Source organism: Toxoplasma gondii, chromosome VIII (genome assembly GCF_000006565.2).
Source record: "Toxoplasma gondii ME49 chromosome VIII, whole genome shotgun sequence".
In the NCBI taxonomy this organism is placed as follows: domain Eukaryota; phylum Apicomplexa; class Conoidasida; order Eucoccidiorida; family Sarcocystidae; genus Toxoplasma; species Toxoplasma gondii.
In genome coordinates, this window is record NC_031476.1 from 6,850,069 (window position 1) to 6,864,134 (window position 14,066).

A 14,066-nucleotide genomic window follows, 5' to 3' on the forward strand; every position below is an offset into this window, starting at 1 on the left:
TTGAGACGACCCGAGTTCTCTCTGTTGGCACGTCCAGAACTTCCTCGCTCAAGCGCAGTTCTTCTGCCGCCAAAATGTCATGCGCATCGCTTGTGAGTAGCAGGCTGGCCCCTCCAAGGCAAGCGAGCAGAATCTGCTTTTCTCAAGCTTAGACAGACTCCGTCGATTCCGCCGACGCAATATCATTGAAGAGAAACTCATCGCTTTGAGAGCTTTCCTGGGGACAAGATACGCACAGGCAAAAATAAGGGAAGAGACCAATGCCAAAAGGGAACTCGAGAAGACGCAAAAAGAGAATTCGCGAGAAAAAGGTAGAACCCCGCAAAAAAAGAGGAGAGAATGCATCTGCGAGAAAGATGACTGTATCTAGAAGTAGTTGCATTGAACACACGATGCAACAGAAACCTGGACATCTTCGTGGTCGCAAAAAACGCGCTATCTCTTCTCGCACTGTGAGACGCCAGGGCACAACATGGAATCTTCATTTCTCGGAACTCACACTTTCGTCTAGGAAACTCGAGCTCTCTTCTATGAAGCACTCCTCGCCCTTGCGTGCTGTGAGCTCTTGATACTGCTGACTCGCGAAGATCTCAAACGGTCTGTTACGAAAAACAAGGCAGGGTGAAGGAAATGCACGCATTTGGAACCACACTCGCGGCCCTCGCTTTGTCAACTCAAAACGGCTAACTGCTGCGGCGGCCACAAGTGCGTTCTGTCTGGGTATTCCAAACCCCGCAGATTCTGCCCGAGACAGAAGCGCGTCGCGAGGCGTTACACAAAACCGACGTCTCTCCTAATTCTCCTGGGAGCGAGGCCTGCGTCGACAGGTCGACTGGTCTCCCGGTTGAGGTTGGTTTTTATGCTGACGCACGTGTGGACGCGTGAAAAAGTCGAGCACAGGCACACAAAGCAGACGAAACAGATGTTTGCGGGGCACACGGCGGGCACGTGCGTCTTCTCGAATGTTTTCGCTCTCTCCGAGGAGTGTGCCTTGACGTGACTCCTTCGTCCAATAACCGTCTCGTTACACAAAAACGGAGACACGAAATCGATGGAACCCCCTTCGGTGTGGGTGTGACGACGTACCGCGTCACAGGAGCAAGCCGCCACGTCAATTGCTCTGGATATTACTGTCGCTGTAGCGCCCTTCTATATCCGCATCACGGTTAACATGCACGAGAACGTGCCCCTCTCCTGAAGGTCCAAGAAGAGGTTTGTGTGTGCCCAGAGACGGCCCCTGCTTTTTTTTTGCCACTAATGCTCCGGATCTTGAAGCGACTTGCGCGTCGCATGCACATTTTTCTGCCCTATTTTCTTCGTTTGCAAAACACCTGTGGAGAGAACTAAGAGTGTACGCACTGGAGACGCCTACGCCACAGCCACGTAGGCATCGCTGAGAAGCGGCCCACGGTGCGCCGTGCCTTCTCGCGTCAGAGAGTCTCTTACGTGAGTTCAATGAGCTGCCGATCCCAGGGATTCCCTTTCACGATATTCGTCATTGTTTCCCCGTCGTCCATCGCCTGGAAAGCTGCGCGCTTCAACAGACAGTTTATAAAGCAGCCGCCTGAGATGGGATCTCGAAGAAGGTCTCGGCAGCGGAGGCCCGAAGAATAGGGCACACACAGTGCGTCGCACCTGTGCAGGAGAACAAGCAGCTTGAGGCAGACCAGGATACAAATTTTTCCCTAGGTATCCTTTTCCTCTGCTCCTTTCTCCCGTGAGGTAACGAGGAAAAGAAAATGGCGACACCCTGAGGGACGCTACGCATGCAGGCTCAGGAAAAACGAGGGTGAGAGACATTAAGACAGTTTCGGCCTTGCTCACATCGGGCAGATGAAGTCTCGATAAGTGGGCAGCTTGTCGTCTCTCATGCGGAACCGATCCACCTGGGCGTTGAAGAAAACCTCGATCTCGTGGTCTCTGGAAAAAAAACGCCCGAGAGGTGTTAGCAGGTGAAGCCAAGAGGCAAACGCAGGGCTTCGCGCGCTCTTAGGAGATGCAAAAATGCATGCTCGTCCAAGTCGAGGACGAGCCAAAACACACAGACGTCGGAAAAATGAAGGTGGAGCTACATCAGCCCTTAGTTTTCCAACATATCGCCCCTTAAAAGCCCATGGAAATTCTTTTCTCCCGCGCACGGGGCTACACACCACCACACTGGACTGCTGAAGATAGCTACACATGTTCGATTTCCCGACGGGGATGTTTACACATTCGTGTAGCTCAAATCGAATAAACCGAGACATTATAGTGTCTAGGAGCTTGAATGCTTGACTCCAGTCATGACCTACAGACAACTAAGTTCTCTTAAGGACTGTACACCAATATCCCACCCGACTGCTGAGGGCAGCTACAAATGCTGGATTTCAGTATCCTGTCGGTGTCCATGTGTGTTTGGAACCAGTAGTCATCAGCAACGTTCGTTTAGTATTGACGTAAAACCAATCCGGCAGTAATGAATTCCAGTGGATTTTCATGTAAACACAGAATCCTTAAGTACTCTGGAGATAATGTATCACACGGGCACGTGTTCTGGAGGATACAGGGAGTTCTTTTCCCCAAGTATCATGTATGTTGTGAGCACGTAGACAGCATGCCCATTCAGTCGCGTGACGGTTTTTAGAAACACTCCACAAAAACCAACGTTCCATCGCGTGTAGCTACGCTACCGGAGGACTCCATCGCCGTCGATGTCGAAGATTTTAAACCAAAACTGGATCGCCCGCTCCGAGGTGACATCGTAGTAGACCAACAGAAACCCTGATCAAGATTCGGCAGACAACAAACTTCAGATCGCCAAATGCATTCTCAGACTCACGGTGGAATACAAAGTTGTGTGTTCCGGTCTCGCAGAAGAATGTGTGGCTTTTAACCCTCAACAGAAATCCAGGAAAACTACACTGGTCCATGTCTGAGTCGAAAGGACGTCTTCGAAATACAGATCGACTCCTGCTCACGTATGAACATCACAGCGCACGCCTACTCATCAAAGTCACAAATGTGCTGGACTGTTTCAGACGGCAACAAGTTCTGAACTTCAAGACCCTACAATTCCACACTTGCAGACACACCTAACTTCAGATGCTTCGCAGGTAGCCAGCGCATGCAGGCGCCAGGGAACCACCAACCGGTGCCCCCGTCTGCCTAGTGAGGAAGGTAGCGACTAGAATAAGTAGATATGAAACTCAGTCTGACACCAAAACGGTAGTCGAAGAACTGCAACTCCAGTTATCCAGCCGTCAAGTCACGTGAAATAAAATACACAAAACGACGAAGGAGGCTGCTGGACAAAGAAACGGGCCTACAAATCCAGTCTTCGAAGCACATGTAGCCTGCCTTCGGAGACCGAAACGGCCTGGCGACTTGCAGGAAAAGCCTCTCCTCGACCTCTATGTTCATGTTGTGCGTGTCGTGTCTGAAAACAGCAGTGAAGACAGGAGAGGAATTCTCTTTCGCGAGGGAAACAACACGCGACTTCACGCCTCCCGAACAGCAGGTAAAAGCCGCGGTACACCGTCGGTCTCGGCCACTTGTCTGATGATGAAACTCACCACACTCGACACACGAGACATTTGTCAAATAGTGGTTACTCAGTGGAGGCTTCCGGGTGAACTCCACCACTCCCTGCTCGAGTGGATCCTCCTAGCACGTCAGTAGCCGTTTCCTCGTTACTGCTAATACAAGTGATAAGAGGAATCCACAAACTGCGCGTAGAACACTCGGTCACTGAATGCAAACTAGAGAGGAACCACCTCGACGCCTTTCTATGCGTTTAGCCCCACGACGAAACAACACGTTATATGTGAAGATTCATGTGAAGGATAGACTCATCGTTCCGCTGTTGACTTCCGTCCTCGTCCCAGTTTGAGCTCGAACGAGGGAGTTGGAGAGTCAAATGTACAAAAAAGCAGTCAACATTTTCATCCGCGTTTGTCTTACGAAGGTGCACCAAAACGAAATTCACAGTTTCTTCAGCGAGTGTCACTACCACTCTAGGTTGCGTCTTGTTCACATAGAGGACTTGCTCCTTGAAACCGAGACACACACACGCACACACGAAAACTTTCAGCATCTGCATGCATTTATTTTCATACACATATGCGTATCTATAAATATACGTGTACACATATATACGTGTGTCATGCCTACAAATGCCCGTATACACACGCATATATACACATATATACAAATGAACATCTCTGAATACAGGTATACATCGATAGGATATGTCTTACCGTCGGACATCTGAGCGGTCAAGAAGGAAATCCTCATCTTCATCGAGAGCGTGGAACGTGCAGTAAAATACATAAAAGTGCTCGTAGCTGAAAAGGCAAGCGAAACAATGCACGAGTTTCACTGTTTGACGCACGCAACCGGCTGTTGGGATGCTTTGATAGGCGCCGGCCTTGAGTGAGAAAACCCATGGTTTCGCCCAATGAACCGACTGAAACACATCTGAAAAGTGGGCAGACGACAGATGTCAAATGGGGTCTACCATTCCACGACTGTGGAGTCTACCTTGAAACACAAGAAACAAACTGACACAGACTGCATGCAGACGGACCGAAGAGTGAAACAGGCAAGCCGGGTCTTACCTGAAGAATCGCCTGACCACGCTCAGCTCGACTCCAGGACGAATGGTGTACCAGACGTGAGGCAGACAGCTGTGCTTCAGAGCCTGTGCAAAGATTAACCGAGAGACACGCTGCATGTGACCTAGCGAGCATCGTGCTGCATGCCTCCCCCCCTTAGTTTATGCACCCTTCATCGAGACACTTCCTCCGGCGCGCCTGACTGTTGCTCTACAGAACGAGAGCAGATAGTCTTTTCAGGGTAAGGTCATTTACCCACATATTTCAATCGATACTTCCCAGTATCGTGATAAAATAATAGTTCAGGGCAATTTCTCAAGCACACGCTAGGCGCCGATATATTTGACCGTTTCTGCCTCTTCTGGAAAAAACCGCCAAGCCTTGTTTGGGAGATATCCTGAGGAGTCTTGAAGCTGTGCCAACTCCGCAGAGCTTGGATCTGGGAGACAAAGAATTTTAACATCTAAACCAGGAGTCGAACTCGAAGTACGAAAAGTCGTCCACAGAAAAAGCAGCAGCCGCCTATTCATATCGCACCTGGATGGAAATTTCGAGCACCAGATGCGGCGTAGAAGAATTTCCACCCAGTCCGTGATCAAGCAACAGGCGGACTCGGGACTAGTCAGCACCACCCAGTAAGAAACACTCCTCACCCGCCTAACGCAGCCACTTCTCATAGATCTGCGCGTGCCCCTATCCGAGCCTCGCACAGGTGTCCGTCTCTGTTTTTCCTCCTTGAGTTCTCCATTGCACTCCTGCTCACCTTGAGAGAAATGCTCCCTGCGTCTTCCGTGTCGACTTCAAACATGATGCGAGTGATGACAGAGTCCACTGCAGATAGGAAGGAAGTCACAGAGGTTCAGAGTGTTGGAACAGGTAAAGTCGATACTCGCGTAAGTGCTGTGAAAGCGAGAGTCAGCGATTCAAGACACTCGCCCTGATACACAGAGTCACGAAATTCCGTATTTCCACGTAAGTCTGGTAGAGGGGATTGCCCTACTCCTGCTGGGATGCGACGAGCGCCGACGCACGCCATCCGGGTTTCGATATCTCCGATGCGAAAAAAATTCGTTATTTACTCAGTTGAAGAAAAACAATTATAAAACATACGTTTTACTTTCGAGGTGGAGACAGCAGTTTACCTCTGAATTTCACCATGCTAGTCGAAAAGATGCTTATAAAAGTAAACAGTCAGGCATCTGGCTTCTAGAGGATATACTACATGCGACTTTTTAAAGCTGCAGTTGAGGAGTTCAACAGATTGATTACCAAACACACAAGTATCCCCACCGTGTAATTACGCAGCAAGGATACTGGCATCTGCCCAGCGCTCGTTTTTCTCTGAACACGACCCCCGCGATCCACAAACGCACTTTTCCCTCTGAGTGTCTACCTCTTCTCCCGAGTTTCTCTGGGGTCTTAACCGTCTCACATTCACCAAAATCCTGGATCCCACAGGTCTGGCTTCCGGCACGCGAAGAAGAAAACACTTTTTCCGGGTTCCCTGTAAGCGTCTCAGCCTCCAGGGAAAACTCCAGCGACACCACAACGCATGCATTCTTCCGTTGCGACTTTTGAACGTGTAGCAACCACAGCATCGGTGTGCTGGAAAAGAAAGCTGCGATAACGTGGACATGAGCGTGAAAGTGGTTCTGAAAAGATCTTACAAAGTGCACCTGCGCTTACTCGAAGTCACACAGTTTACTGGTATGTATGGACCCACTCAGCGACAGTGAGTTCCAGAGTTTAGAAGTCGTTTGTCAGATATACGTTGTAAGACACTGTATTTAGTGCACTCAACATGATGGACATACGAAACACACAGAAATTGAGTTCGATGAACGAAGAACTTCAACATCTGAATCCTTAGCTCATGGGCTCTGTGAACACACAAGATCTTGGATCCGAGAAGCAAGGACCTTGATGACCTCAACCAGGAGTTCACCTCGTAGCAGAGACTCCACAGAAAACGAGTATTCGCCTTGCGCTCTTTCGTTCGCTCCCTGCTTACCGTATCGGGCAGCGAACTCCGACGCCGACGGCTCGGTCAAAAACGCCATGTCTGGAGCCTGTCGAAGAACCTCTGGAAACGACACACGACCAAAGAGTCGAGAAATGATGTACTGGAAGACGGCAAAGGCAGAGCGAGCCCTTCGCCTTGGCAAACACACAACACCTCCATCGCAACGCAGCGATGCTCTCCTTTCTTCATAGCAGAACTCGTTTGGGGTCGCAGGCTATGTCCCGTGCTCTCCCGTTGAACTACTCGCCTTGTTTCGGAGCTTCTCTAGAACATACACCTTTCATCGTCCGAAAGAACCTTCACGAATTTTCTTCAGTCCTGCGACAGCCTGCCCTTCTCACTTCCAAAAGTTTCAGCGTTTCTGACTCAACCGTTTCGAGTTCCGATAAGCGGCGGCACTCGTCCTGCAGATCCCTGAGACTAGAAAGTTACAGTTTCGGCTTTTCTGCAGTTGACGAAAGGCAAGATAAATTTCGATCTACAGTGCACCCAGAAAAGATAAGGCATGCCCGGAAGGAACTCGTAAGCCTTTCCTGCAACAGCTGTCGGAACTCGAGAGTTCTCCTGCGAAGTTCCGCTTGTCAGTTCGAGAGTCTTGCACAATAACTGTGCCGTGCACTAGCAGTCAACAGGTGCAGCATGTCCATCGCTCGCTGTCAGTCGTAAAGAACTTGGTTGCGCGCGTCTCACACCCGGAGTCACATTCACTTTCCGAAAGACGAAAATGTTCTTGCCCCAGGCTTCTCCTGCTCGCCGCACGCACGACCTTCTCTTTTTACTCCTGTTTCCCTGCATGCACCGCTGCCTCTTTCTTCTCCGGCCTCCGCATGCATTTTCTATCTCCCCTTTCGGGCGCTTACCGTCGACCCAGGGCCTCAAGTCGTCAGCGGTGATGGAGTCGGCGCCAGGCTGTTTGACAATGTTGAAGAAATTTCGGGCACTTCCTCGCTTGACTGCATGAGGCACGACTTCCTCACTGAGACCCGGAGTCACGTCTGTGCGAGAGTCTTCGCTGGGAGACGCCGACGCGGGCAGGAGGTAGATCGGAAGCTTTGACGAAGGGAACCCCTCATCAATGGTTGTGGGGTCCTCCGCGGCGAGAACGAAGCGATTTGCCCAGAACCTGTCGACAAAGAAGAAGTTCAGGAAAAGAGAGCGCAACAGCAGTACACTGAGGTCCCTGTAGCTACAAAGTTGTCAGATGAACTTTGATTCGCAGCACACCGATGGAACATAAGTTGTGCCTGGAACGTGCTCGCGGGCATGCTGGGTGCTGTCGAAACTACGCCAACAGAAGAGAACTTGGATCCGGGAAACAAGGACCTGTAAGGTATACACAGAAAGTCCGACTCAAAGTATCGGTCTTCGGCACACAATACCACCGACCTGGAGGGTGGCCGCTGATTTGTTACAGGTGCTACTCTCTCTAAAGCCTTCTTTCTCGATATTTCCACGACCTACTCCTTGAGCATAGGCAAGGAAATAGTACCGGTGTTGTGAGAGTCGACCATCCGGAACAGACGTGCTGAAAACGCATAGAAATCCGAGAAACGTTGTTCTTTTTGCGGGAGAAGTCGCCGAAGCGCCAGCTCTTCTCAAAAGAGCCGCCCCTTCATGTGAAGCGAACGTCTTCCAAAGAAAAAAACGCAAACCTGCCTGGGCACAGACGTCCCCCGAATACAAGCCGAATATTAGATGTGACGCCGCAGACAGCCAGAGGATAGAAAACGCTGCTCACTCCGAGAATGGGGCAAAGACGTCTTCATCGAAAGGCTACCTAGGAACTTGATGGAGACACGGGGTTTCTCTCTGTTGCATAAAATACACGTAGGGAGTCCTAGATGCCTCGAAACTACTGTTTTCCAAGCAGGAATCGGGAAGCACTCGGTTGTCCGACCTGCGTCTCTCGCTCTCAAAACTGTGTCAACACAGTCGCGAGAGGCAGCGACAGAGCGTCTCTTTCCCGGCCATTTTTGTCTCACCACTCATATACTCGCCGAGGCCCAGGAGGGGCACCACAACTTCGTCTGAAAAGACAGTAGGATCCGAAATTCCATCTGGATGCCTCGCGAAGACCTGCGTCAACGCTTCCAGGGCCGCTCCAGTCACTGTGGCCGCAGGCTTCACACTGCGCATTTTACTGAGGAAACAGGTCGAGAGCGAAGATGGCATCGAAGACATGAAAGCTGCAGCTACGCGAAGCACTGTATCGCCGCCCTGCAAGCAGAAATTTCTCTGCGCAAATGGTCTGCGAGAAATTCAGATCTATGTCCCTCAAATCGAATCTGACACCGGAGAGCGCTGCTGTCCTTTATGCCACAGACGGGAAGCGCGAAATGCTCACTGGTTCACCGGGGTAAAATAGACGAAAACAGAGGAGGAACTGCGAGTGTGTCGTGATGGTGACGGAATCGAAAATGAGAAGCCCCGCTCGGCATTCTCTCCTCTGTCCGACAAATGTATCGCAACGAAGAATGTGTATCCCCATCACGAAAAAAGACGGTCTTCCACTCGACCCCGAAAGAGGCACCTGTTCCCCACGACCTCAGGGCCAGGTCCGAACGCTTCCTCAGTTTTGAGCAAGTGACTGTCTTCTGGCAAGTATTTACTGCGGTGTGCTGTCAAGCTTTTGGCAGTCCTTGATTGCCAGACTTCTACATTTGCCTGCGTCAGTAGAGCATGTGAGCGTCCACAAATTTACTCCTCTTCGTCTGTCGAGTGACACAGAAAGTTCGCTTACTGTTCTCGAATGATGTGGTCAAGAAGGCTCAGTGCGTCGGTGTCGGGCCTTGCGTGGCAGACTGTCTGTTCCCTTGCAGACGGTGCCTCTGCTTCCTTCAACCTCCCTGAAGTGCACTTTCGTCTGCTCCTAGCCAACGCTGCACCCTTTTCGCCTTCTCCCTCTCTTCTTTCCTTCCCCTCCGCTCCATCCGCAACGACGCTGACTGCCGCCTCGCTGTTTGCCTCGGCTCTCTCCTCTCCCTCGTCTCCAGGTCGAGGTTTAGCCTCGCGGTCCTTCCTTTTCGCTCGCAGCAAGTCGTTTTCGGCATGTGGAATACGCGACTGCTCTTCCCCTTGCGAAACTTGGTTCTCTGCACTCCTTCCGGCAACGTGTTCCTTCCCGGCGCCACAGAAGTCTCCAGCCTCCGGCTCTGATTTCTCCTCCTTTCTGCGGGGAGACAGCTGGCTTCTAGACCACTCCTCGCCAGGCTCGTTTCGCCCCCGAGCCTCCACCCCCAGCGCCGCGGACTGGTCTTCTTCGACGAAGACTCCAGAGGCAGGAGCTCTCGTACGTGGAGAGGAAGCAGCCGGCGTTTGGCGGACCTCCTTCTCCGCTGCACCTTGCCGCCGAACGCCTGACCGAGCCTCAGCGTCTTCCGGACGAGGAGATAGCTCGCAGACTCCTGTCTCCGTTTTGGAGACACCCGCCGGTGTGGAGAGAGACTCCACGGGATTGCCCAGGCGCTTCAGCAGCTCAGAAAGTCCATGGCCGGACTCTGCGGGAGCAGCAGCAGAGGCAGGTCGCTTAGGATTCGGGACCGCGTCGATCGGGCGTCGCAGATACGAAGGCGAAGAGACCTTGTCCCCGCTAGAGTCTCCTGGGGTGCATGCGAGGCCGGACGCTAAGCTGACTTCAAGCGAAGAAGCCGCGCAAGGATGAAGAGTTGAAAGGGCAGAGGGGGAGGCGGCAGCCACGCGGTGGGGAGGGCAGAAGTCAAAACTCGGAGACTCCGGCGACACAGAGGACGGGGCAGACGCCGTCGACTGGTAGGCGTGGAGAGCGCGCTCAAACAGCTGAAAATGCAAGGAGACAGGCATCGAAAAAGCAGAGGAAAGAGAGTTCAGTTGGGAGAGAAGCGCGAAACAGGGACAAGACAGGGATGCAGACGAAACCTGGCGGAGGTCAAATGGGATGCGTTCTGGTTTCATCTGAGGTAAAGAAAAACAGAACCCGTAAAAAGAGTCTTCCCGCAAGAAACGGCGAGAAGCATGCCAGAACAGCTGTGAACTCCCGCGCACCCGCGAGAAGACAACCAACACGGCCTTGTCTCCGCCGAGTTTTAGATTTTCCGATGTTTCTGTATTCCACTTCAGTTTCTGATTTCCTCTGTCACAGTTCACTTGAACAGAGAACTTCATTCTTGTATAATGCGGTAACTGCCTGGCATCGAGTGACCTCAATGCGTCCTTTGAAACCGCTCACAAAAGTGCACAACAGCGCACTGCGAAACAGGACGTGGCGTTCTGGAAACACGCCAAGACGTCCAACTAACCAGTCTGTCGCCTCTAGATTCTAGAGGGTCAAGGAAACAGGTACGTGAACCCCCTCTTTCTAGTGACAAGTGAAGCCGAGGAGGTGCAAAGCGTCTCTGTCGACGTCTGTTCGCCTGCTGCCCTCCCGACGGAAAGGACCATCTCAGTTGAAACTACGTTATCTTTCCACAGCCGAGCTGAGATCCGACACACACCGTTGCTCCTTTATCGAGAAGTCTTCAATGAACAGAACTAGAAATGTACTTTGAAACCCGAGCAACTTTTGTCCGCCCACCAGATTGCGCGTTTACTAGATCCGCATGCACATACAAAACGTGAGGTTTCGAGAAACCCCCGTTCATCTACGAGCCCCGACACGCCTTCTGTTTTGGAGACGTGTGAATCTCGTTGCATCGAAACACAAACGAGGGTACGCAACTGAAGTTCTGACACCAAACGACAGGAGGCACTGTCTTACTGTCCCGCGAGGCAGCAGAAAAAGACTTCTGGCTGTCTTAAGCAGTGGAGTGCGGGAACGATGCACAGCTCTCATGAAGCAGAAAATTTCCATCAATCCACATATACCTTCAAGCTCCTTAAAACATGACTGTCACGCTTTTCAGTTTTTTCTATCGGATCACAAAACTCCATCTCGGGTGCAGTCGCCGCCTCCCTATCGCCTGCGCGCCTTGGCCGAGCGCGCGAGGTCGTACTAATTTGCGAAGTCCCTCTGTGGCGAGTCGCAAGACTCCACAAAGAGAGGATCTCTGTTTCCTGGCGTCGCCCTTTTCGGGTGTGTGTGTGTGTGTGTCTCCTTGTGGCGGCACAACAGGTGCCGCGAGAGCACGCAGCGGCTTCCTTGCTTTTTCCCGCCTACCGCGTTGACTTTCTCTGGTTCATTTTGATCCGCGAGACTCTTCGTTTGAAGCACGAATCTCCGCACGCGACTGTCACAGAGAAAGGGAACCATGATGTCGTCCAGCCAAGCACCGTGGTTTTCAGAGACACTGCAGCTGGAGTGGCCTCCGGTGTTCCCTGGACTCCGCCTAGACGGCAGAGCAGCCGAGGGAGCTGCGCAGAACGCGTGAATGCCCCGAGCGTTCTTCTGAAAAGATCCGAGACCAGAGGTAGTGGAGGGACTGCCCTCGAAAACCGGCGGGGTGCTCGCGACCATGTTCTCCTTTCTGGATGCAGAGTCGACCTGATTCGGATCCGCCTCGCTCGACCGATTTCGCACGTCTTCCGGCGTTCCTCTGCCTTGCGCCTTGCCAAGACCCTCCCCGCTTTGTCGCGCGGCTCGCGGAGACAGCGGGGGACTACGGGAGGCCGAGGCCGCAGCGACCGACCTCAGGCTGACCATTCGCAGAGCTTGCAACAGAGACTCTGGAGGCAGCGCACAGGCGGCGGAGACTCCAGACGGAGAGAGGCGCGACGGATCTTCACAGCTGAGAAAACAAAAGACACAGCAAAAACTCTTGACACGACTCTTCGGCAAGCGAGAGGATTTGCGTTCAGGTGAAAAGCTGAGATGAGACGGGGGATAGTGAAGACGCATTCTGTGCAGCTAACGCTTCTAGTCTCAACATGCAGGCGCCGACCGCAGCTTCAGCCGTGATCTAAAGCAGACTGCTTCTTCGGCGTCGGCATGCTCTAAAGGTTGCCACGGTTTCCGGTAGAGCCACAACACACGGGCGGTAACCCAGTTCAACCGTGCATGCGTTAAATGAGGAATACAGTTCCTACAGTTGACATTCTGTACCAGCCGCTCTGAAATCGTGATGTCTCTAGAGGCCAAAAGGTCACAACCTGCGAATGATCTGCCTGGCGTCCCTTGTGCGGGGTTGAATCCAGAATCAGATAGAACCCGGTGAGTAAACAGGTCTCGCACCATGTAGGGTAAGGTGCAGACAAGAAGAGTAGAGAGGCTGTTGGAGCACGCATCATCGCAACTCCCGTCCTGATGCGACTTTTCTTCAACAAGATGTCGAAAAAAACGCTCGCAAGTGCACAACAGGCTTCCGAAGTGAGGCAAAAGAGACAACATCAATGAGAAGACAACTGAAACTACATGGAGACCGGAAAGGCTACGCTCTCTCGACTGGCAGAAGTGAACATGTTGTGCATGCACTCACCTGCCGAATTTTCCTGGTCTAGGCCTGCTGAGGCACTCCGAGTCGGTCGAGCTGCCTGAGGATGGGGAAACACACCTTTTCTTACAGGAATTCCTTTCACCCATCGCGCCGAAAGGAGATAAATCTGTTCCAGAGCCGGCAGCGGCTGAGGAGACGAGAGCTGTGCCCTGCGAGCGCAGCCCCGAGCTGTCTGTACACCCCTGAGACGGCGGTGGTGGCTCCGAACAGGTGCGAGGAGCAACGCGCGCCTTCAACCCAGAAACCGCGGAAGCGGGGATTTTCTGGGGGTCAACAGACACGCGAGTGTGTTGGCACTTCAGAGGGGTCAGGCGAATGGAAGACTCCCCAGGAGGGTCGCCGAGGCCGTCGGGCTGCTGGAACGGCCGGACTCGCGCGGCAGGCCCGTTGCCCGAGAGAAAGTGTGTCGCCATTTTCCTTGTTTCCCCGAAAACCAAGGAGAGCGGAACTGGGACGAGGTAGTGGAGAGCAGGAGGAAGCCAAGTGCCCAGACATACCGGATCCACAAACTGAGAGGATCGGCGAGACGAACGAAGAAGGCACGCTTCTTGTCCCCGTCAGCAGGACTTGCGAAGACCAGTGGCCAAAACGTGGTGTGGAAAGAACAGCGGTAGGGTAGACAGAAGCTACGACAGAGAAAGAGATATTGGATGCCCGCGAAAGCCACGGGGAAAACCAGGGTTGACACACGATCTAGCCCCCAACACACGGAGGCGCTTCCTCGTGCGTGGTTTTCAACAAAGACCGTTCTTCTAGGACTCCGTGTCGATAGGAAGAACCACCATTTGTGGTAGTTGTGCAGACTGATTCACTTTGGGAGTTAGCAGCGGCTTAGGGTGAAATGCGAGAAAGGACGCAAGCAGCAGCGATCGCTAGTGCATGTGAGCGGCAGCACTAGGAAATGCGGCGGTTCTGCGTTGCAGCGGAGACCTCAGATAGCGGAATTTTCCCTCAGATTTTAGAGACCAGAAGAAAAACAATTAGCAAACAGGCGCACAGCTCACCTCGCCTAAAAGGGTGACGGGGCGACTTGGAGGCCGGACCGGC

General features: G+C 52.5%; 1 protein-coding gene across 1 annotated transcript; it reads right to left on the reverse strand.

Annotated features, from left to right (window-relative positions):
• Positions 1–145: 145 nt before the first annotated feature.
• TGME49_200400 (hypothetical protein) lies at positions 146–13,432 on the reverse strand (the record flags this gene model as incomplete). The annotated part of the gene is made up of 16 exons (XM_018779153.1): positions 146–217; positions 500–599; positions 1,447–1,635; positions 1,825–1,920; positions 2,670–2,760; positions 3,306–3,415; positions 4,236–4,322; positions 4,596–4,678; positions 5,356–5,423; positions 6,604–6,675; positions 7,476–7,738; positions 8,077–8,140; positions 8,598–8,755; positions 9,356–10,410; positions 11,747–12,314; positions 13,002–13,432. The coding sequence occupies 16 exons, from the start codon at positions 13,430–13,432 to the stop codon at positions 149–151; spliced, it is 3,504 nt and encodes a 1,167-aa protein (XP_018636520.1). The 3' UTR covers positions 146–148.
• Between the last annotated feature and the right edge of the window lie 634 nt (positions 13,433–14,066).